This window comes from Papio anubis, chromosome 4 (assembly GCF_008728515.1).
Source record: "Papio anubis isolate 15944 chromosome 4, Panubis1.0, whole genome shotgun sequence".
NCBI classification, from domain to species: Eukaryota; Metazoa; Chordata; class Mammalia; order Primates; family Cercopithecidae; genus Papio; species Papio anubis.
Genome location: NC_044979.1, coordinates 178,977,431 through 179,001,932, shown reverse-complemented (window position 1 = coordinate 179,001,932; position 24,502 = coordinate 178,977,431). Strand labels below are relative to the sequence as shown.

The 24,502-nt window shown below is 41.8% G+C and overlaps 1 protein-coding gene across 2 annotated transcripts in view; it reads left to right on the top strand.

Annotated features, from left to right (window-relative positions):
* Positions 1-24,502, top strand: part of HSF2BP (heat shock transcription factor 2 binding protein) — a 116,364-nt gene that overhangs the window by 19,444 nt on the left and 72,418 nt on the right. Inside the window, exons 5-7 of one of the 2 annotated variants that reach the window (XM_003895419.5) lie at positions 3,794-3,943; positions 7,021-7,153; positions 21,929-22,046. In XM_003895419.5, coding sequence (XP_003895468.2) covers positions 3,794-3,943; positions 7,021-7,153; positions 21,929-22,046 — 401 coding nt within the window. Of the gene's footprint in view, positions 1-3,793; positions 3,953-7,020; positions 7,154-21,928; positions 22,047-24,502 lie in introns of both variants that reach the window. The other variant, XM_009202180.4, reaches the window with a different exon arrangement.

Here is a 24,502-nt window from a genome sequence, read left to right as displayed (position 1 = left end):
TTTTTTTTTCTTTTTCCCCAGAGACAGGGCCTCACTCTGCAGCCCAGGCTGGAGTGCAGTAGTGTGATCATTGCTCACTGCAGCCTTGAACTCCTGAGCTCATAGGATCCAATTGCCTGAACCTCCTGAGTCTATAGGCATATGCCACCATGGCCAGCTAATTTTTTTTTTTTTTTTTGAGTTTTTGTAGGGATAGGGTCTTGCTGTGTTGCCAAGGCTGGTCTCTACTTCCTCTCTCTTGTCAAGTGAACCTCCCACCTTGGTTCCTTAAAGTTCTGGGATTACAGTCATGAACCACTGGTCCTGACTGAGAATTTTTTTTTTTTTTTTTTTTTTTAATCATGAGTGATTGTTGGATTTTGTCCAATAAACTTTTAGAACATTTCCATCACATATCTGTTGCAGTTAGTCCCTGCTCTCTTGCACAGCCCCAGGCAAACACTGATCCACTTTCTGTCTCTTTAGATTTGCCTTTTCTGAATATTTTGTAGGAACAGAATTATATAGTATGTAGTCTTTTGCGTCTGGCATACTGTTCTGAAAGTTTATTCGTGTTACAGCATACATCATTTATTCTTTTTTATTGCAGAACAAGATTCCATTGGATAGATGTATCACATTTTCTTCATCCATTCACCAGTTGATGGGCGTTTAGATTGTTTGCAGTTTTCTTTTTTTCTTTTCTTTTTCTTTTTTATTTTATAGATATAGGATTTCACCATGTTGGCCAGGCTGGTCTCGAACTCCTGGCCCCAAGTGATCTGCTCGCCTTGGCCTTCCAAAGTGCTGGGATTACAGGTGTGAGCCACCTTGCCTGGCCTGTTCCAGTTTTTGACTGTTATGAATAATGCCACTACAAACATTTGTGTACAAGTTTTTCTGTGGTCATATGTTTTCATTTTTCTTTTCTTTCTTTCTTTCTTTTTTTTTTTTTTGAGACAGGATTTCACTCTACCTGGTATTGAGTGCAGTGATCTCACTCACTGCAGCCTCCCTCCCAGGTTCAAGCAATTCCCTTCTGCCTCAGTCTTCCTGAGTAGCTGGGATTACAGGCCACCATGCCCAGCTAATTTTGTATTTTTAGTAGAGATGGGGTTCTACCATGCTCTGTTCAGCTTAATTCCCTGAGCCTCCTGACCTCGCTTTTCAACACACCTACCTCCACCCTCCCAGAATCGCTATAGGGATTACAGGTGTGAGCTTCTACCTACATCCGCCCCAGGTGGATCTGGCCTTTGAATTAACTTTTGTTACATGAATATCCAGCTGTTTTAGATCAGCTGCTGGAAAAGACTATCCTTTTCCAATGGAGAACGCATTGCACCTTTGTTTTTTTTTTTTTTTTTTTAATCTCTACTGACATATTATACTGTAAGCTGTAGGTGGCATGTGCACGGCAGGTTTGTTATATATGCATACTTGTGCCTTTGCTGGTGTGCTGCAACCCATCAACTGTCATTTACATCAGGTATAATTCCCAGTGCAATCCTCTCCCTCCCTGCAAGGATAGGCCTCCTGTGTGTGATGTTCCCAGTCCAAGTGGGATCTCATTGTCTAGTTCCCACCTGAGTGAGAGAACATGTTTGGTTTTCTGTTCTTGTGATAGTTTGCTAAGAATGATGGATTCCAGCTGCATCCATGTCCCTACAAAGGACACAAACTCATCCTTTTTGATGGCTGGGCACCTTTGTTAAAATCAATTTTTTCAGTGTTTCACTGATCTATACGTCCATCTTTATACCAATGCCACACTGGTTCTGTTTTGGTAGTTTTATAATTAGTTTGGTTTTTCCTCTAAATCAGGCACTGTTAGTCTTCTAACATTGTTCTTCTTTTTCAGACAATTTTTTAGATATTCTGAGTCTTTTGCATTTCCATAGAAATTTTAGAATCAGATTATCACTTTGTACAGAAGTCGGCTGAGATTTTGATAGGGATTGTGTTGATCGGTTTGGGAAGAATTGACATCCTACCAATTTTTGAACATGGTATATCTATTTAGCTCTTCTTTACTTTCTCTCAGTAATGCTGTGTAGTTTTCATTGTACAGGTCTTGTACTTTAAAAAATTATTCTTATTTTTGATGTTACTGGGAATGCTATGATTTTGAGGTTTTTTTTGTTTTTTGTTTTTTTATATATATTATTGTACTATGAGTGGAACCCTGCATTGGGGAATATCCTCCTTCACCTACCAAATGTGACTGTAGTGAGGAAAGTCCTGCCTGGTTATTCTCAGTAGTCTTTTTGTGGTCGTGCAGAAGAACCACCATACCCTGACTAATTGAGATGCAGACTGCTTAAGTTGTGAGAAAAGCTAGAATTCCAAAAGGAAGTGCTGTGACATAGTTTTCTTGATGTGTCACCATGATTTGTGTTCAGCTACATACACTGGAAGGATGAATCTAGGAGTCCAGATTGTTGTTATAATGAAGACATTAAAAACTCAGAGTTGACAGGTCACATGATGCAGTATTAGCATGTGCCAGAGGTTCAGTGGTTGTTTTTTTCTTAAATACATGTGTGTATATATATATGAATGTGTATGAATCTCTGTGTGCCAAATGCATTGTCTCCAGGTAACTATGAGCGGGCCACCCTAATCCAAGTTATGAGGTCAACAGTATTGATTTGTGGCCCCAAAGCTCTCTTTTTCCTCCAGGGGGTGAAAAGCCCCCTCTATTTTGTCTTGTATTCATCTCTGTAAAAGAAAATCTACAACATTTAATATAATTTAACTTTGTGGTTTATGTAACTCATTACATTTGGTATACATGAATTTGACTAGGGTTTTGTATTTTTCAGTTTTTGTCTTATTAAATCAGGAAATGCTATCACTTTTTGAGGGAATTTTAGGTACCTGGTGCTGGTGGTTGGAGAGGACAGAAAGCCCCACATCACTCCAGTAGTGCACTCAAGGTGAATCCTCCAAGTGTGCTTGTGTTGTTCAGGAGGGCCATCAGGATGGCCATTCCTTGTGTTTCCCCTGTGAAGAGATCCATGGCGGAGACTTACCCAGCTACAGGTCACCTCAGACACTGCTGGTGGGAGAGTAGGAAACTCTTCCTAGCCTCCATCTTCTTGTTAGACTGGCACTGGCTTGCTGCACCAGGGCATGAATAGGACTCCCAGCCTTCACAATTCTTTTTGCCCCTCCTCCCATCTTTCCTATCTGGTCTTAGGTTTTAGGTTTTCTTTCCCTGTTTAGCTTCACAGATTGTATTTTATATTTACTGGCACTTGTGGCAATATTCTCATGAGGACTTAAGGATATGTTTATATAGAATGAGTTTTTCTAAAGTACTTTTTTTACAAATCCTGATGTCCAAGTGCCTTTTATTTGGCGTCTGCCTCTGGCAGATGGTGTTTTTTCAGTGGAGTGAGCCATTTGGAGGAGGCAGTCTCCTGTCTTAGAAATGTTGCTCTCTGGGTAAACTGCTTTGTGAGGTTGTTTTTGTTCAGAAGCCTCGGTTGGTGCTGGTTCTGAGTATAGTCACTTGGGGCTTGAGATATTTCATGTAGTTACTTAAAGCAGATGAATTCAGCTCTGTGGGTTTATCAACCATAATATAGTAGTATGTTCTTTCCTCAGATATTTCTCACATGTTTTTGCCTTTGAAATTTCTTCTGTAGATATAGATTATGGCTCTCTTAGGACTGGCTTTCATTTGCAACTATTTTCTATAATTATACATGCATTTCTTTAATAAATACCTTTGTGAAAGAGGAAATGTAATAAAGATATGTCACGGTTGAATGCTATTATTTATTTTTCGATTTTGTTTTGCTTTCAGGAGAAACTGGCTCTTCGACAGCAGCTGAATGAAGCGAAGCAGCAACTTCTGCAGCAGGCAGAGTATTGTACAGAAATGGGAGCAGCAGCTTGTACCCTCTTGTGGGGCGTCTCCAGCAGCGAGGAAGTCGTCAAGGCCATTTTGGGAGGAGTAAGTATGGTCAGTGGGCTCTCTAGATATTGTTGATTAATGCTTGTATAACTTAGAGCATATAGCTTATTAAGGCATTTAAAGACTAAGTCCCTATCTTTCCATTTTCTTTTGTTCGTTCATCAGCTAGTTATTGAATACCTATCGTATGTGGTTCATTGTAACCTGATGCAAAGTGAATGAAATAAGCTCCCTTCTCTCCAGGAGACCTTGTGGTATATGTGGACATATTACCACTTCAGTATTAATACTTTATATGTGTTTAACAAGATCAAAAGTGCTTTTATATATATTATCTCATGGTTAATATAGTATTTAATTTATTGAATGTATGTTCTCTAACATATATACATGTATGTAGATGTGTGTGTTTGTACACACACACACGTACATATAGATGCAGTTGAACCTTGAGCAACGTGGAGGTTAGGGGCACTGACCTCCTGTGCAGTCGAAAACCACATAGAACTTTTGACTCTACGGTTGGCTGGAAGCCTTACTGATAACATAAATAGTTGATTAACACATTTTTTGTATGTTAGATCATCATAAAGATCTTCACCCTCATCATCTTCAAATTGAGTAGATTGAAGAGGAGGAGGAAGAGTTGTTGGGTTGGCCTTGCTGTCTAAGGGTGGTAGAGGTGGAGGAGGTGGAAGGGGAGGCTGGAGTAGCAGACACACTCAGTGTAACTTTTACTGAAGAAAATTCTTGTGTAAGTGGACCTGTGCAGTTCAAACCCTTGTTTTCAAGGTTCAACTCTCTGTGTGTGTGTGTGTGAGAGACCGTGTGTGTGAGACTGTGTGTGTGAGCGTGTGTGTGTGTGTGTGTGTGTGAGAGACCGTGTGTGTGGTAGCGTGTGTGTGAGAGACTGGAAGCCCGTGTGTGTGTGACCATGTATGAGGGTGTGTGCGTGAAGCTGTATATGTAAAGATAATAGCCGTAAGGTGTGTTTATTAGGAGCGATGTGAAGAGGCGTGTGTGGTAATGGAGGCGTGTATGTGTGTGAAAGTGTGGTGTGTCACCAATGTAAAGACATGTGTCTGGTATTAGAACATAATGGGAACACCTGTGGTAATGGGGGCCAGCGTGTGTGTATAATGAGGAGGCGTGTGTAAGCGTGTGGTATTAATCCGATGTGGTAATAATATTAATGGGAGGTAATATTAGGCGTGTATTAATAGGAGGCGATGTAATGGGTAAGTGTAGAGGCGTATGTGTGTTTGTGTATGTGGGAGCATATGTATGTGTGGGAGTGTGTGTGTGTGGCATGTGTGGGTGGGTGGGAGTGTCCCGAGGGGGCGTGTGGTGGTATGTCTGTGGGGGAGCCTGTGTGTGTGTGAGCATGCGCCTTGTATCTTGGCCCGAGGTGGGCATCAGGGGAACTTTCACGGAGGGATATATTTGAAATGGGCCTTGATGAATAGGTGGAAATGGCAGAAAGTGGTGGTTTGGAATTTTAGGACGTGGGAGGTACATCCAGTTGGTGACAGTGGAGGGTTATTGCTTGTAGTAGAGAGTAGTGGGGAGATAAAGCTTAGACGTAGGTTGGGATGTGACTTTGGGACTTTGAATACCGGGTTGATGATTCATCCTGTAGGTGGTAAGACTGGATTTTCCCTAAGGGTTTTTCAGTAAAAGAGTGATAGGATAAGAGCAGAATTTTAGGAAGATTCATCTGACAGTGAGTGAGGATGGATTAGGAGGTGGGGTTGTGGCACATCGGGTCTAGACAGGATGACCGATGAGGTGGTCATTCTGGCTGGTCTGGCTGGAGTAAGCTCGGCCCTCTGCAGGGGAGATGGGAAAGAAGGAACATGTATGAGAGCCATGGCAGTTGAGGCAGATGTGATGGCCGGGCAGAGTGTGTACCTGGAGGGGACAAGAGGAGCCAAAAAAGATTGGTGTTTGACTCTGGGAGCATGGCGTGATCATGACTGGAAATGAAGGTGAAGGGGGGATGTGTGGCAGGAAACCAGTGGGAAATTACTTACTACTAATAGAAATAACAGTTGTGTTTGACTTTAGGTGGAAAGACTAAATGTGTTTTTAAAAGTTTGTTGAGCTTTATTAGGTTTAATTTACATACTGTAAGACTATAAATACACAATTTAGTGGTTTTTAGCAAATTTCTAGAGTTGCATTAACCATCACCACAACCCAGTTTTAGATTATTTGATCATCCATGAAGTTTTCTTGTATCATTTGTAAATGCAAATATTTCCATTTTTTTAACTGGGTTAAAATGTGCATTGGTTTTAAAATTCTTCTTCAGAACTCTAGCACCCCAAAGGAAGTATCACAAAGGTTCAAACCTGGAAATGCTTTTTGCCAAGTGATGAAGATTTAAACTACCAGAAGAGCTAGTCTTTATCTCTTTTACATGTTTCCATTAAGATTTTGTTTTTGAAAAAAATTATGCTAAAGGTTTGAAGACCTCTGGTTTAATGCTCAGAACAAATAGACAGCATGTTTTTCTAGTATATTTTTAATTACATTTTGAGTGAATTCTTCCCATTTTCTTTCATCATCATGTACGTTTGTCCTGTTTCATGTATCTGCATATGAAGAGCCCACCAATCTTCAGGGTAGTTTTTGTTGCTCCTGCATGCCTCAAGCTGCTTTCTCTGTTCTTTTATTTTTATTATTTATTTATTTATTTATTTATTTGAGACGGAGTCTCTCTCTGTCGCCCAGGCTGGAGTGCAGTGGCCGGATCTCAGCTCACTGCAAGCTCCGCCTCCCGGGTTCACGCCATTCTCCTGCCTCAGCCTCCCGCCACCATGCCTGGCTAATTTTTTGTATTTTTAGTAGAGACGGGGTTTCATTGTGTTAGCCAGGATGGTCTCGATCTCCTGACCTCGTGATCCACCCGTCTCAGCCTCCCAAAGTGCTGGGATTACAGGCTTGAGCCACCGCGCCTGGCCTCTCTGTTCTTTTAATGGGAACTTTTAATGAGGGAATAGATTTTATAATATTCTGTAATTAAAACTAGAATCTTCTGTATCCTGAACTTTTAAAATGTTTTCACACTGTGTCTGTAAAAGGATATGACACTTTGATTTCCAAACTTTCAGGATAAAGCTTTGAAGTTTTTCAGCATCACTGGTCAAACAATGGAGAGTTTTGTGAAGTCACTGGATGGTGATATCAAGGAGCTTGATTCGGATGAAAATCAGTTTGTTTTTGCTCTGGCTGGAATTGTAACAAGTAAGTGCAAGCATACCTTAGAGATATTGCATGTTTGGTTCCAGACCACTGCAATAAAGGAAATACTGCAATAACAAACGAGTTATATGAATTGTTTTGCTTTCCCAGTGTATATACAAATTATGTTTATACTGTAGTCTGTTATATGTGCAATAGCATTATGTCTAATAAACAATGTACAAACTTTAATTAGAAAATTCTTTATTGCTGAAAATGCTAATGATCATCTGAGCCTTCAGCGAGTTACAAGTTTTTGCTGGTAGAGGGTCTTGCCGTGATATTGGTGACTGCTAACTGATCAAGGTGGTAGTTACTGAAGGTTGGGGTGGCTGTGGAAATTTCTTAAAATGAGGCAACAATGAAGTTTGCCACATCGATTAACTCTTCCTTTCATGTAAGATTTCTATGTAGCGTGTGATGCTATTTGATAGCATTTTTTCCACAGCAGAACGTCTTTCAAAATTGGAGTCAGCCCTCTCAAACTTGTCAACTAGGTTTATGTAATATTTTGAATCCTTTGTTCTCATTTCAATGATGTCTTAGCATCTTCACCAAGAGTAGATTCCAACTCAAGAAACCACTTTCTTTGTTCTTCCATAAGAAGCAACTCATCCGTCGTTTCTGTCACCACGTCCGTAGTTACTTACTCACACTGAAGTCATGAACCCTTCAAAGTCATCCATGAGGATTGAAATCAACTTCTTGCAAACTCCTGTTAATGTTGTTATATTGACTTCCTCCCATGAATCATGAATATTCTTTTTTGTTTTTCTGTTTTTTTGAGATGGAATTTTCACTCTTGTTGCCCAGGCTGGAGTGCAGTGGTGCGATCTTGGCTCACGGCAACCTCTGCCTCCTTGGTTCAAGTGATTCTCCTGCCTCAGCCTCCTGAGTGGCTGGGATTACAGGCATGTGCCACCATGCCCGGCTAATTTTCTATTTTTAGTGGAGATGGGGTTTCTCCATGTTGGCCAGGCTGGTCTTGAACTCCTGACCTTAGGTGATCCGCCTGCCTTAGCCTGCCAAAGTGCTGGGATTACAGGCATGAGCCACTGTGCCCGGCTGAATCATTAATATTCGTAATGGCATCTAGAATGGTGAATCTTTTTTAGGTGGTTTTCAGTTGGCTTCATCCAGATCCATCAGAGGAATCACTGTTTATGGCAGCTGTAGCCTTATGAAATGTAGTTCTTAAAAAAATAGGACCTGAAAGTTGAAATTTCTTTTTGATGTATGAGCTGAAGAATAGATCTTGTTTTAGCAGGCACGGAGTCAACATTACTCTCTTTGTACCTCTCCGTCATGGCTCCTGATTGACCAGGTGCATTATCAATGAACAGTAGTATTTGGAACGAAGTCTTTTTTTCTGAGCAGTAGGTCTCAACAGTGGGCTTAAAATATTCAGCAAACCATGCAGTGAACAGGTGTGCTGTCACCCAGGCTTTGTTTTTCTATTTCTAGAGCATAGGCAAGAGTAGATTTAGCGTAATTCTTAAGGGCTGTAGTATTTTCGGAATGGTTAAATGAGCATTGACTTTAAATGAGCATTGACTTCAATTAAAGTCACCAGCACCTTTAGCCCCTAACAAGAGAGTCAGCCTGTCTTTTGACACTTTAAAGTCAGGCATTGACTTTTCTCTAGCAGTGAAAGTCCTAGATGGCATCTTCTTCCAATAGAAAGCTATTTTGTCTACATTGAAAATCTCTTGTTTACTGCAACCACCCTCGACAATGATCTCAGCTAGATCTTCTGGATAACTTGCTGCAACTTCTCCATCAGCACTTGCTGCTGCATGTTGTACCTTTATGTTATAGAGACAACTTTTTTCCTTAAATCTCATGAAGCAAGCTGTACTAACTTTCAGCTTTTCTTCTGCAGCTTCCTCACCCCTGTCAGCCTTCATAGAATTGAAGAGCATTAGGGCTTTTCTCTGGATTAGGCTTTGGCTTAAGGGATTTTTGATGATTTTTGATCTTCTATCTAGAATACTTGGGCTTTCTCCATATCAGCAATAAGGCTGTTTTGCTTTCTCATCATTCATGTGTTCACTGGAATAGAGCTTTTAATTTCTATCAAGAACTTTGCAATTACAGTCGTAACTTGGCTGTTTGGTGCAAGAAGTCTTAACTTTCAGCAGGGTCTCAGCTTTGGCCATGCCTTCTTCACTAAGCTTAATCATTTCTAGCTTTTTCTTTCAGACGTGTACCTCTTTCTTTTGCTTGAACATTTAGAGGTCATTGTAGGGTTATTAACTGACCTAATTTCAATATTGTTGTGTCTCAGGGAATAGCAAGGCCCTAGGAGAGGGAGAGAGATGGGAATGGCCAGTCATTGGAACAGTCAGAAGATTAGTAACATGTATTGATTAAATTTGCTGTCTTATGTGGATGTGGTTCATGGTGCCCCAAAACAATTACAGTGGTAACATCAAAGGTCACTGATCGTGGATGACCATAACAGATGTAATAATAATGAAAAGTTTAAACTATTGCAAGAATTACCAAAACGTGGCACAGAGGCATGAAGTAAGCACATACTGTTGGAAAAATGGCACCAACAGACTTGCTCAGTGCCGGGTTGCCACATTCCTTCAATTTGTAAAAAACAGTGTCTGCAAAGCACATATTGTAATAAAATGAAGTGTGCCTGTAATTCTTTTCAGCTGTAGTGACTGTTGTAGAGACTGGTGTTTACAGTCAGGGTTGAGAGTGTGTAAACATCTCTGGAGTGTTTTCAGATATTAACGCTGGGGAGCACCCTGGAGAATCTGATTCCATAGATCTGGGATGGGTACCAATAGGTACCAGGTGTGTTTATTTTGGAAAATCACCCCAGGTGATTCTGATAAATATCAGTTATTAAGAATGAATGATCACTCCAGCCTGGGCGACAGAGCGAGACTCCGTCTCAAAAAAAAAAAAAAAAAAAAAAAAAGAATGAATGATCTGAAGGAAACAGATGAGTTTGCATGTTCTGCATAGTTATGTACCTTGACAGAAAAAAACAACTAAGTTTAGCTGCTTTTATTCAGAATCATAATTTTACTGTCTAGCTAGGTAAAGTAAAAGCTGTAAGCTAAGCTGAAACTGAGCTCTTTGCTATTGTTTTAGTATAATAATTATATAATCCCAAAAACCTAAATTGCCTCTTCAGTAAAATTCTCCTAAAAGATAATAAAGTAAACCTTTCCCTGAGAGTTATGATAAAATTCCGTATCAGAACTGTCGTAAGGGATAAAGTCCAGGGACTAAATAATTTCTTAGTATAGAGGCCAGGCACAGTGGCTCATGCCTGTAATCCCAGCATTTTGGGAGGCTTGAGGTGAGTGGATCACATAAAGTCAGGAGGAGTTCGGGAGCAGCCTGGCCAACATGGAGAAACCCTGTCTCTACTAAAAGTACAAAAAAATTAGCCAGGCGTGGTGGTGGGCACCTGTAATCCGAGCTACTCGGGAGGCCGAGGCAGGAGAATCGCTTGAACCTGGGAGGTAGAGGTTGTAGTGAGCTGAGATTGCGCCACTGCACTCCAGCCTAGGTGACAGAGCAAGACTCCGTCTCAAAAAAAAAAAAAAAAAATGGGTATAGAAAGGTGGAATGTAGTAGTGAGTGTTGAGACTCTTTGTTCTGAAGTCAGTGAAATGGTTCAATACATTGCTGTGACTTATCAGCCTTAAATAATGAGATTCAGAAAATAAGACTAAGTACAGAGTTTATTTGTGCACAGAGCTTGACAGTGGCCACTCAGAAACACTGACTTCAAACCAGTGGGGTTAGGGTTCCAAGGTGAAGAAGATTTCACTGATATAGGCAGAGACAGAGAAGTTCCAGCAGGATTAGAATATTTTCCATGCAAGACCAGCGTGTGTGCCACAGTGATTTGACTGTTTACAGATTGCTACATTCCAAGGAGGGTTATCTGAGGAAGTCTTATTTCCAGCAGTGTGGTCTTAATTATTTACAGGAAAGAAAAAGACAGAATTTGCAGCTGCATAGCTACATTCCTCACAAGGGTTGGGATAATTTAAAGTCCCAGCAGCTTTAAGTTTGAATTATTTAATTTCAGCGTGGCTCACCCTTGATCTTTTTTTTTTTTTTTTTTTTTTTTTTTTTTTGAGACGGAGTCTTGCTCTGTCTCCCAGGCTGGAGTGCAGTGGCCGGATCTCAGCTCACTGCAAGCTCTGCCTCCCGGGTTCACGCCATTCTCCTGCCTCAGCCTCCCGAGTAGCTGGGACTACAGGCGCCCGCCACCTCGCCCGGCTAGGTTTTTTTTGTATTTTTTAGTAGAGACGGGGTTTCACCGTGTCAGCCAGGATGGTCTCGATCTCCTGACCTCATGATCCACCCGTCTCGGCCTCCCAAAGTGCTGGGATTACAGGCTTGAGCCACCGCGCCCGGCCTTTACATTGATCTTTAATCCCTGCTTTATTATTATTTTCCCATGCTGTTCTTAAGAAAATTCTCTGCTGTTAAAGAGAGAGAAAATTTTATTTTCCTTATGGTATTATCCTTCTTTTATTGAAATCCTAATGGGGCAGGTCCTGTGTAGACATTTGTTTCTTAACCCCTTAAAACTTGATGATAGTTCTTGCGGGGTGGGTGCTGAGATCGTGATGTTTTCTGGCTCTTACTCCAGTGCAGGGCAGCATTCTGCTCGTTCATCTTGGCACCTACAGTTGTAGCAGGCTTGCGTTGCCCTCCCTGTAAAAAAATTGTTTGAAGGCTGTCTTTTAACAGAAGGCATTTGCAAATTTAATGATTTGCATTTTTTTCTCTTTGCAAGTGACCCCAAAGGCTTATGACCTATGCGACTTGTTGTTTTTCTGGTTGTGAATTTGAGCTGCCTGAATTGCTGGCTGGCGTGCTGGTGAGGCGGTGGACTGAGAGTGAAGCTGCTCTGTTGCCCAGCATTCAAGCTCAGCGTGGCTTTGTTTTCCTGTGCTTGTGGTGGTTTACATAGGCACTCTTAGGAAGAGTTGGGTAGTGGGCACTTGTATTTGCACGTTAATGAATTTGACTGGGAAGAATGTTTTATTAAAGTGCTGATTTGCGGAGGCCTTGGGGGCTTATGAGTCTCAAATACCAAGACTGTTCTGTGGGGATAGGTAATAGAGACCATGGGTTAGCTGTCAAATGGATTCTTTTTAAAATTTTACATACAGTGAATTCATTCTTTAGTTGTTTTTTTTTTTTTTTAACTTTTTGCCGTTCTATAAATTTCTACAAAAGTGTACAGTCATTTACCTACCACAATTAGGTTGTGGAACTCCTATTCCTTCCCCCAGACTGCCTGCATTGCATCTTTCTGTAGTCCAGTTCTCCACTCATCACCAGCCCAAGGCAACCACTGATTTTGTGATTTGTTCAATATTTTAGCTGGATTTTTTTTTTCTACCTTGTATGGTGTCCAGCGTATGCTCCAGGTGAGCAAGTGCTTGCTTCATGTATCTGCTTGGAGGCTGCTGCTTTTCCTTATTTTTCAGATTGGTTGGCTGACGTCCAGCCTTAGCTCTCTAGTATATTCAAGAAAACCTGTGATTTTGGTAAATTATCTCTCCCTCTGCCCCCGGAAAGAATGGGGTAGCTATCACCAGTTTTTCGTATCCTAAGCTGAAGCTGGAAATCAGGAATTTATGTAAACATTGAAATTGTTAAATTTCCACCCAACTGTAGTCACTTGTTTAGTGATAGGTTAGTGTAGTGCGGAGGAGGTTTGGCCCAGCAGAATTGCTTCCCAGGATGTCAGTTCTCTGGACATCTGCAAGGTGGAATAGTAACATCTGCTCTAATTACTTTACATATTGTGAATTTTCTACTGAACCGTGATGAACGATAGCACATTGACAGCAATGTGATTGTTTCCAGTAACTTGGATAAGAGGGCAAATGAAGAGCATGGAAGAGATGGAAATCTTTACAATCCTGTGAAGATTAACTGCTTAACTTGCTGGTGAAAACTTTTCTAAATGGTTTTTCTGCTTTTCAGTGATTTGAAAATCATGATTGTATTCCTTGTCTGTGGTTTATGTATTCAAATAATATTAGATAATCACTGCAGCATCAAAATTACTTTTTGATGATTGATACTTTGGGGGCAGGACTGGATCCAGCTTAGTCTTCCAGGGACCTTCCTAGTTACAAAGTTACCAGCAGAGCACCTTTGTGTCAGTGACCATGGCTGTTCTTGGTCTGCTGATCCTTCCTCCTCCACACACTCATACCAACACGTGGAGGCAGTGTGGTGTGCAGAAAAGGCCAGGTGGGACTTGAGGCCCCGTGTCCACTGCTGCTTCTGCCACTGACTAACCCTGTATTCTTGAATATATGACCTTCGGTTTTTGTGTTCTGAGAAGAGTCTGACACTAGATGACAATTATGATATCCCTGTCCTAGAATTGTGTGACTCTGCCTATGGAAGAATAAGGTGCCAGTTTTGACCTTCAACTTACTGGTCTTCTGGTGTCAGAGTCTAAGTCAGCAGTGAAGGGTCAATGAACAGGCATTTGGGTTGTTCCCACCTTTTGGCTGTTATGGATAATGCTGATATGAGCATTCGTATAGAAGTTTATGTGTGGATGTATGTTTCAGTTTTTCTTGGTATCTACCTTGGGGTCGGAATAGCAGGGTGTGGTAACTCTGTTTAGCTTTTTGAGGAACTGCTAGACAGGTTTCCACAGTGACTGTACCATTTTATGTGCTGGTGGCTGCCTTTCCCCATGTCTTCCGAACAGCCCGTCTTTTTCTAGGCGTGCAGGAGTCCTTGTTGCTGTTTTTGGTTCTTTGAGCACCCATTTGTTTCTCATGTGCCTTGAACTCTAGGAGAGATCATTAGCGTGGTCCTGGTTTCCCCATTGTGGTTGAACCTCCTGAAAGGTAAGGTTGGTTTGGAGAGAGTTGATTTACAACTTGAGCACTGATCAACATGATTTTTTCCTCTTTTTTTTGGAATCATCCGTTGAATCATCTGTCAGGACAATAGCTGAACAGAAACTTTTAAGACTCTAGGCAACAGGTAGCAAACAAATATAATTTGAGGCACTATAAGAAGGAAGACCGGCCGGGCGCGGTGGCTCAAGCCTGTAATCCCAGCACTTTGGGAGGCCGAGACGGGTGGATCATGAGGTCAGGAGATCGAGACTATCCTGGCTAATATGGTGAAACCCCGTCTCTACTAAAAAATACAAAAAAAAACTAGCCGGGCGAGGTGGCGGGCGCCTGTAGTCCCAGCTACTCGGGAGGCTGAGGCAGGAGAATGGCGTAAACCCGGGAGGTGGAGCTTGCAGTGAGCTGAGATCTGGCCACTGCACTCCAGCCTGGGCGACAAAGTGAGACTCCGTCTCAAAAAAAAAAAAAAAATAAATAAATAAATAAAGAAGGAAGACCGCTCTGGAACCTTGACCCAGGTGACTGCATCACCAGCCTGGTATTGACTCTGTACTTTTAACAGAAGACCCTCTCAACAAACAGCATGAAGTCAGGCTTTTGTATGGGAGTGTTGTCTGCAAGATCTCCTCTGGGCATGGACACTTGTTGGACTATGGAGATAACCTCGAGGTTCTCTGGCATCAGGCAGGTGTAATAAAGGGCTGGGGTAAGAGTATTACGTTGATGTACTGTCATATGAGAAGGAAAAAGTAATGCTGCTTCATAATCAGTTGACTAGAAGAAAAGTGTCGGGCTCAATTAGCAACAGGGATTATCTGGTTTGTGGTGCCATTAGGTTTCAAGGTGATCTACTACGAGGCCTGAAGACTTTTTTGAGTGTAGCTGAGCTGCAGTGGCTCTGAGACAAGGCAGCTGTACATCCTGGCTCCTCGATCCAGGGACAGGCTGATGGGCAGTGGACTTTTCAGGTGTGCCCTGGAGCAGCGTGCCTCACCCTTGACACCATAATTCTCTGTTTTGGGGCCTGTCCTATGCGTTGTAGGTTGTTTGGCAGCATCCCTGGTCTCTCCCCATTAGAGGCATCCCCTAAGCGTGGCAGCCAAAAATGTCTCCAAATACTGCTTGGGGCAGAATCATCTCCCTTCCTCCTCCCATGCCACTTTGAGAACCACTGCCCCAGAGCATGGCATAATCTTTCATGTGTGTAGATGGAAAGATTTATGATAGTCTGGGATATTAGAGGCCGTCATTGAGAGGATTTTGAAAGCACTGAAAGTTTTTAGGTCTCCGTTTTCCATGGACGTGGTTCTTACATTTTCAATGCAGTCTAATCATATAGCAGTCTTCCTAATTCAGAATAATTGGATATCTATTATCTACAATATTCAATAAATCACAGAAGTTTTCTTAATTGTCTTTCAGTGATTGGTCTTGGAAAATTTGTAGTCTTTCCTTAGATAAGGTCCTTCCTTCTGTTGACAGAGTATGGATTCGATACGGGTCATTGTTCTGTGGAATTGGAGTTTTTCCTTAAAAACATGCTTCTTTTTAGGTAGCTCAGTGAGAAGATAAACACAGCGTTACAGGTTTCCAGATTAATGGAATGTAAGAAGAGATCATGTATGTTTTAGGTGAGAATGACCCCATGGGGCTCTAGGTGTCCTTTGCATGGGTATAGCTAGGTTTAAGACTTGAGAGAAGTAGGCCGGGCGTGATGACTCACGCCTATAATCCCAGCAGTTTAGGAGGCCGAGGCAAGTGGATCACCTGAGGTTAGGAGTTTGAGACCAGCCTGACCAACATGGTGAAATCCCGTCTCTACTAAAAATACAAAAATCAGCCAGGCGTGGTGGCGGGCGCCTGTAATCCCAGCTACTCAGGAGGCTGAAGCAGGAGAATCACTTGAACCTGGGAGGCGGAGGTTGCAGCGAGCCGAGATTGTGCCACTGCACTCCAACCTGGGTGACAGAGCGAGACTCCATCTGAAAAAAAATACTTGAGAGAAGTAGAATAGAATTCCAGTGAGTGATATAACTTCCTGGGTAATCGTTGATTTTTCCATGTAAAGGCAAATAAATTTGCCATCTGTTTTTTTTTTTTTTTTTTTTTTTTGAGACATAGTCTCACTCTGTCACCCAGGCTGGCATGCACCACCATGCCCAGCTAATTTTTGTATTTTTAATAGAGACGAGGTTTTGCCATGTTGGCCAGGCTGGTCTCAAACTCCTGACCTCAGGTGATCTGCCCGCCTCTGCCTCCCAAAGTGCTGGGTTTACAGGCGTGAGCTACTGCGCCTGGCCAAGTTTGCCATCTTTATAGAATGGGACACTAAAGAAACCTGAGTACCACTCTATTCTGTAAAGAATTAGGCTTCAGGTTGGGTGAAGAGAGGATGGTGTTTGGGTAAGATATGACATTGAAGTGCAGAATGATTATTTTGCTGCTTGTTTGCAGATCTTGGACAAATCAATATCCCTGACCACTAGTTTTTTTTTTTTTTTTTTTTTAAACAGGTAATGTTAGGTGATTGCAGGGACTGGTAAAAGGAATGATTAGTCCTTTTTTTATTAAGCTGGTCACAGCTGGCCTAAGAGCTTCCATAGCTTTAGTTCTAGATGGTATCAAGGTAGTTCAGGCAAGCTGGGCATGGTGGTACATGCCTTTAGTCCCAGATACTCAGGAGGCTGAGGTGGGAGGACCACTTGAGCCCAGGAGTTCAGTCCTGCCTTGAGCTACGATTGCACCTGCATTCCAGCCTGGGCAACAGAGTGAGGCCCTGTCTCTTAACAATAACAACAAAGTAGTTTAGGTAAAGATGTAGAAGACTCCATCTGGACTCTTTTGGGCTTTGCTCCAGTTATTCGTGTATGTCCATAGAATCTTTTCCTCGTAGGGATTCTGGGACCATAGTTAAATCTTCGGTTATTTCTTGAATCATACATAGTGTGGGCAAATTAACGTTCAGATCAGCTATATTTTGTATATTTGAGAATTTTCTGTAATTTCTTAAAATCATCTTTCTGTAGTACCGTTTATCTGCCAATTCCATTTGCAAAATAAATTTGTATCTATTAAATTTTGCAGGGGTTGTGTCCCGGAGAAGGAAGAAATATTCTTCTAATAACGGCCCAGAGTAACAGTTACAGGTTGGGAGAGATGAGTGGGATCTTGCTCTGTCACCCAGGCTGGAGTGCAGTGGTACAATTCTAGCTCACTGCAACCTTGATCTCCTGGGCTTAAGCAATGCTTCCACCTCAGCCTCCCGAGTAGGTAAGACTACAGGCGATCACCACAGTGCTTGGTTAATTTTTTATGTTTTTTATAGAGATGGGATATTGCTATGTTGCTGAGGCTGTTCTTAAACTCCTGGCCCCAAGGCCCCTACCTCAGCCTCCCACAGTGTTGGGATTACAGGCATGAGCCACTGTGCCCAGCAGTTTGATTGTTTTAAGTTTCAATCTCTTTATTAAATTTCTCTGACAAATTTCTGAATTACTTTTCTATGTTGTCTTGGAAATCACCGAATTTCCTTAAAACTATTGTTTTGAATTCTTGGTCAGAGAGCTCACATATTGCCATCTTGTTAGAGACAGTCACTGGTTCCTGGCTTTGTCTGTTTGGGGAGGCCATGGTTCCCTGTTTCCTGTTGTTTCTTATGGGTATATGTCTATGTCTTTGCATTGAAAGAGTATTTATTCCAGTCTTGTCTGTCTGGGTTATTTTGGTTTTTATTGGATATGTTTTCTTAGAGATTCTTTGTAATTTACTTGTTGAATTTCTTCCTTTTTTTCTGCAAGGTTGCTGCCTCTTTATAGGCACTAGATGGTGCCTTAAGCCCAGGTTTACCTTGGCTGTAGAAAACCATCAGAGTGTTGCCCATCCCGAATAGGGGAGGTCACAAAGAGGATAACCTGGCAGTGTGGAAATACTGGCAAGGTGTCTGTGCCCAGGGGACTTGTGGGACATACCTTGTACTGTGTGCATCTGCTGAACGACCACTCTGATTTGGTGTCTTCTCTGGCCAAGTTACAGAGCAGAGTTTCCAGGGCTGGGAATGGTAGTTCTGCTTCCCCACTTTGCCTCTGGCTATCCTCAGGGATAGTTTCCCTTCAGGTACTTACAGTGCTTCCCGTGGGTTGAAGCAGGGACAGGTCTTCTGCCAGGGAACCTAAGATGGTGGGGACAGTAGTTGTTCACCTCCATCTGACTTTTTCCAGTGTAGAAACTGAGTTGGGGAAATTTTCCTCACGCTTGGTGCTGGGCACATTATGGAGAGGGGTGTCACAGATATGAAAGTCCAGTTGTCTTACTGTGTGTTCAGAGTGTTTTTCACTTGTCTGTTGCCATGGGAGCTGTCTGATCCTCATATTTGAGTTCCGGGATATTGCTGCTGATAATCTTGGAGCTGCTGTATGTTGGTTTTTGGTTTTCTGTTGGGAAGCAGTGAAGCCAACTTAGTTCTATGCCACCATTTGGAACCAGAAACTCCTGGTTGCCCATATTTTAATTGGGTTATTTTCCTTTCTGTTACTGAGTGGTAAGAAGTATTTGTAATATGCTAGTACCTTATCAGAGATAGGATTTTCAAATGCAGCCATACCTCAGAGATACTGTAGGTTTGGTTCCAGATTACTGCAATAAAGCAAATAGCACAATAAAGTGAGTCACATGAATTTTTTGGTTTCCCAGCATATATAAAAATTATGTTTACAGTGTACTTTAGTCTGTTAAGTATGAAATTAGCTAGGTGTGGTGGTGCAGACCTGTAGTCCCAGCTACTCAGGAGGGTGAGGGTGCAGTGAACTGTGATTGTGCCACTTCACTCCAGCCCGAGTGACAGAGTAAGATACAATCTCAAAAAAATGAAAAAAGAATTTTATAGGTTTAATTTTTTTTTTTTTTTGAGACAGAGTCTCGCTCTGTCGCCCAGGCTGGAGTACAGTGGCACGATCTTGACTCACTGCAAGCTCCACCTCCCGGGTTCACGCCATTCTCCTGCCTCAGCCTCCTGAGTACCTGGGACTACAGGCACCCACCACCATGCCCGGCTAATTTTTTTTTTTTTTTTTTGTATTTTTAATAGAGACGGGGTTTCATCATATTAGCCAGGATGGTCTTGATCTCTTGACCTTGTGATCCTCCCTCGGCCTCTCAAAGTGCTGGGATTACAGGCGTGAGCCACTGCACCTAGCCAGCTTTAATTCTTATATTCAGATCTTAGATCCATTTTGAGTTAATATTTGTATATGGTATGTGGTAGGTATCCAACTTCCTTCCTTTGCATGTGGATATCCAGTTGTTTTAGCATCATTTATTCAAAAGATTATTGTTTTATCATTTCTCTATTGATTTGTCTTGGTACTTTTGTTGGAATTCAGTTGACCATAAATGTGAGGATTTATTTCTGTACTCTCAATTCTACCATTGATTTATATGACTATCATTCTGCCAATACCCTATTATTACTTTTATTGCTGAAAATAAGGTGAAATTATTACAGTCTAAAGCAAAAGTATCAGATATAGTACGTCTCAACTCTGTATATCCTTTTCAGCGTAAATAATTGACACCAGAATCTTTTTTTTTTTAATGGGGTCTCACTCTAATCGCCCAGGCTGGAATACAGTGGCGTGATCATAATTCACTGTAGCCTCAAGCCCCTGGGTTCAAGCAATCCTCCCACCTCAGCCTGGGTAGCTGGGACTATAGGCATGAGCCACTACACCTAGCTAATTTTTATTTATTTTTTTGTAGAGACAGGGTCTCACTATGTTGCCTAAGACTCATCTCAAACTTCTAGGTTCAAGTGATCCTCCTACCTTGGCCTCCAAAAGTATTGGGATTATAGGTGTGAGCCACTGTGCTTGGCCCAGATTCATTTCCTTTTTTTTTTGAGATTGAGTTTTGTTCTGTTGCCCAGGCTGGAGTGCAGTGGCACCATCTCGGCTCACTGCAACCTCCACCTCCTGGGTTCAAGTGATTCTTCTGCCTCAGCCTCCTAAGTAGCTGGGATTACAGGTGCATGCCACCACATTTGGCTAATTTTTGTATTTTTAGTAGAGACGGGGTTTCTCCGTGTTGGCCAGGCTGGTCTCAAACTCTTGACCTCAGGTGATCCACCGTCCTTGGCCTCCGAAAGTACTGGGATTACAGGTGGGAGCCACTGTACCTGGCCCCATTTCTTAAATTATGTAATTACTATGCTAACCTCTAGAATTACCTATAAACACTTTTAATGAAAAATGAACCTAGAAAAACCATTTTAACAGAAAAATTAACTGGCAGTGTTTTAGTTTTGGTAGATGGTAACAAAGTCAATTCTATAGGCCTTGAATTGACTCACAGGCATTCTAGATAGATTAAATATCAGTAAGCAAAGTACAAATTACCATGTAAAACAAACAAATTCCAACAGATTGACAAGTACTGAAGCTGTCTGTGTAGGAATTTATTCACATTTATTTTACTTTGTACTTCATGTTTTAGTGGTATTTAGTGAAATGCAGCATTGGCATTTGCAGTTACAATACTGGATATATGATACAGACTTCATTTACCAGTACACTTGTGTTGGGCATTGTTGCTTGCTATTTTATATATATATATATATATATATTTTTTTTTTTTTTTTCTTCAGCGATGTATTAGTAATGTTTTTGTTTTCTGTTGCTGTGTAACAAACCTCCTCAAAATATAAAGTCTTAACATTTATTTTGCTCATGGGTCTGCAGTTTGGTCAGGCTTGGCAGGGACAGTTTGCTGCTCTCCAGCGTCTGGAGATGTCTGCAGCGCTGCCCATTGGGAGCAGTGTAATTACTTGGTCTGGTCTTCAGGCCGATTTGCAGGGTCTCAGGCATGAGGAAATGGGATACTTGCTGATCCACAGTGGGACATAAAATTGAGAAAATAAGTTTTCTTCAAAATCAATTTTCATACTCTTTTTTGACTACATCTAATTTCAGTTTTGTATCATGGCTAAAAGTTATTAGCAAATATAGATTGAATATTCTTTATCTGAAATGCCTGGGACCAGAAGTGTTTTGAATTTTGGAATACTTGCATTATACCTCCTGGTTCAACACTCTAATTCAAAAATCTGAAATCTGCAATGCTCTGTGAGCATGACCTTTGTGCATCTTTGTCAGTGCTCAAAAATTTTTAGATTTTGGAGCATTTTGGATTTTGGGTTTTCAGATTATGGAGCTTATTAAAAGTGAATTTTCACATCCTCAGTCCCAGATAAGACAGTTAGCCCCCACCTTATGTTTGGACTCTGCCTGCCCACAGCTGGTTAATGCAGCACTCCGGAGCATAGTGACTGCAGACGTAGTTAGATTCCAGGGCTCTGTTTCACTCTTTAGGTGCTTGCTAATTACAGTGCACATGACTTAATATTTCAGTAACTCTTGTGGTTGTCAGTGATTCTTTCTGGGCTGTCACTTTTGTTATAATACTTTTTTTTTTTTTTGAGACAGAGCTTTGCTCTGTCACCCAGGCTGGAGTGCAGTGATGTGATCATGGCTCACTGCAGCCTCTACCTCCTGGGCTCAAGCAATCCTTCTGCCTCCACCTCCTGAAAAGCTAGGACTACAGGTGCACACACCATGCCCAGCTAATTTTTAAATTTTTTGTAGAGATAGGGTCTTGCTATGTTGCCCAGGCTGGTCTTGAACTTGTGGACTCAAGCAGTCCTCCCACCTCAGTCTCTCAAAATGTTGGGATTACAGGTGTGAACCATCATGCCTAGCAGTTTCATTTTTATATGTCTCATTGTCAGCTGTGTTTTCATTAGGTCTTTTGGAAGAAAAACAGCAACAAATACTCTGTTCTGCACAAAATTGTCTATGTTCTGAAGTCATCTGATCTTGATGCTTTGTTTCATTTTCTGTTGCAGATGTTGCTGCCATAGCATGTGGTCGTGAATTCTTGGTTAATTCAAGCCGGGTGCTCTTGGACACCATATTGCAGCTTCTGGGAGACTTGAAGCCAGGACAGTGTACCAAACTCAAAGTGTATGGTGGATAATGTTAACAAGTTAATTCTATGTACATATTAATTAGACTATGCTGATTGGGCCTCTCTTCAAGTAAACACAGTTAATTTTGGTGGTAGTTCTAAATACTTGAAGAAATAAATTGACTGGAGAAGTTAAGGGAGTATACTGTCTCTTAAATAGCATTTTAGAAAATAAATTTAAGGAAGGAATGTTCTTACCTTAGAGCAATCAGTGAGTCCCAAATACTATTGCATGATACTTCGTGGTTATGTCAAAATGACTTTAAATAGGTATTTGTGGTGGTAGCACCCCACTTCCAGGTACTAAAATCTGTATTTGTTTTCCATTTTGTATGTAACAAATTATCACCAACTTGGTGGCTAAAACACCACCATCTATTATTTCATAGTTTGGTAAGTCAGAAGTCTGAGTGGGGTTGAGAGTTTCTCTGCACAGGTCAAAAGTGAGGTGTTTTCCAGGGCGGGATCTTTTCAGAGACTCTGTGGGAGGAATCTACTTCTGGGCACTTTGAAGTTGCTGGCAGAGTCCAGTGTCTTGGTTTCTAGGACCAAGTTCCCTGTTTCCCGGCTGGCTGGTCAGCTGTGAGTCAGCTGCTGAGGCAGCTTGCATTGCTTCTCACAGGGGCCCCATCTTCATGCCACAGTCACTCATTGAATCCTTCCCACGTTTCCAGTCTCTGAGACTTCCTCTTCGTCTACCAGCAAGATGAAACTCTCTCTGCTTTTATTCTTTTGTTAAAAAATTTACTTCAAGAAGGCAAAAACCCTGCTTCTTATAGATTTGTGTGTTTAGGCATACCTGGATAAACTCCTTTTGATAACTCTTAAGTCAGCGTACCTTAATTACATCTACAGAATCCCCTTTTCCAGGCAATGACATCATCAGTGTGTGGTAATTTATAGTCCCAGAGATTAGGGCAGGAAATCTTGGGGAGAGGGGCAGTGTAAGATTCTGCCACTCACACCGTTCGTTCTGTGTGTTGCCTTTGACTTCTTAGAGCATCTTTACATTTTAATTTTTTTTGTTTGTTTGTTTAAGAGACCGAGTCTCTACATACATTGCCCAGGCTGGCTTCAAACTCCTAGGCATTCAAGTAATCCTTCCACCTCAGCCTCCTGAGTAGCTGGGACTACAGGCATGTGCCACAATGCCCTGCTGTGGAGCACTTTTTAAAAGTAAGAGCTTCTGTCAAGTCTGTGCCAGGTGCGTCCAACATCTGTGTCATCCTGGCCGCGATGTCTCTTGGTTGTTTTTTCCCATGTGAGTTTAGATTTTCCTGTTTCTTCATATGCCAAGTAATTTGGATTTATCCTGGACATTTATGTGATCACTGGTCTTGTTTAAATCCTTGGGAAATGCTGGTGTTTATATTTTCACAGGCAGTCAACCCCTTCGGGTCAGATTCCAGCCAGCCTTTTCTCTGTTTGCTTTGAGTGTGTTGTCCTGTTTTCAAAGAGTCTTTACAGTGCTATTGGAACTGCCCCTTGTGAGTGCCGCCCAGTGGCCAACAGTTAAGAGTCTTTCAGATGCTGTTTGTGATCAGATCCACACAGGCACAACTTGGGATGAGGCCAGGAATTTATAAACAACTTTGTGGGGTCACTTTTCTGAGCTGTTAACTCTCGGGTACATTTTAGTTGTCTGGGACTGCCTTTTTCAGTCCCCCACCTGCAATGCTGGGGTTTCGTATACCCTGCTGTGTCTAAGTGCCTGCAACTGTGCCTTCATCCTGCCCTGCAGCAGGACTTGAGAAGCTCTTAGAGCTTTCAAGTGTAAGGAAAAGATGCCTTTCTCACAGCGTTTGAGTTACCTGGGGGATGCCCCCACTGCCACCGTGCTTGGTTGCTGGCAGGAGACTCCTTTCCCACTCCTTGAGCCTCACTAGAGACCTTCTTCTGGTGCTGTCTGTGGCTCAGGGCTACTTCTGGGTTTGGAGCTCCCTTGAGTCCAGGCCAAGGACACTAGAGGAAAAAGTGGTAAACTCACTGCTGGTTTAGTGGTTCTTAAAATTTTCATCATCTTCCCCTATCTGCCTGCTACTGTTTACTTTTCAGAGTCCTCAAATAGCTGCTTCATGTATTCTCTTTGGAATTTATAGCTGCGTTCAGTGGAAGCGAGAATGGAGGGTGTGTTCAGGCCATCTTATCCAGAACCAAGCTTTCTAGTCCATTTCAATATTTTGTACTAACAAATATATTTACATAAATAATACATATATACATATATGCAATTTTTTTTTTTTTTAAAGACAGAGTCTTGCTTTGTAACCCAGGCTGGAGCATAGTGGTGTGAACATGGCTGACTGCAGCCTTGACCTCTTAGGCTTAAGTTATCCTGCCAGCTCAGCCTCCTGAGTAGCTGGGACCATTGGTGCACATTAGCCACTATGCCTGGCTAATTGTTAAATTAAAAAAAATTTTTTTTTTTGAAATGGAGTCTCGCTCTGTCTCC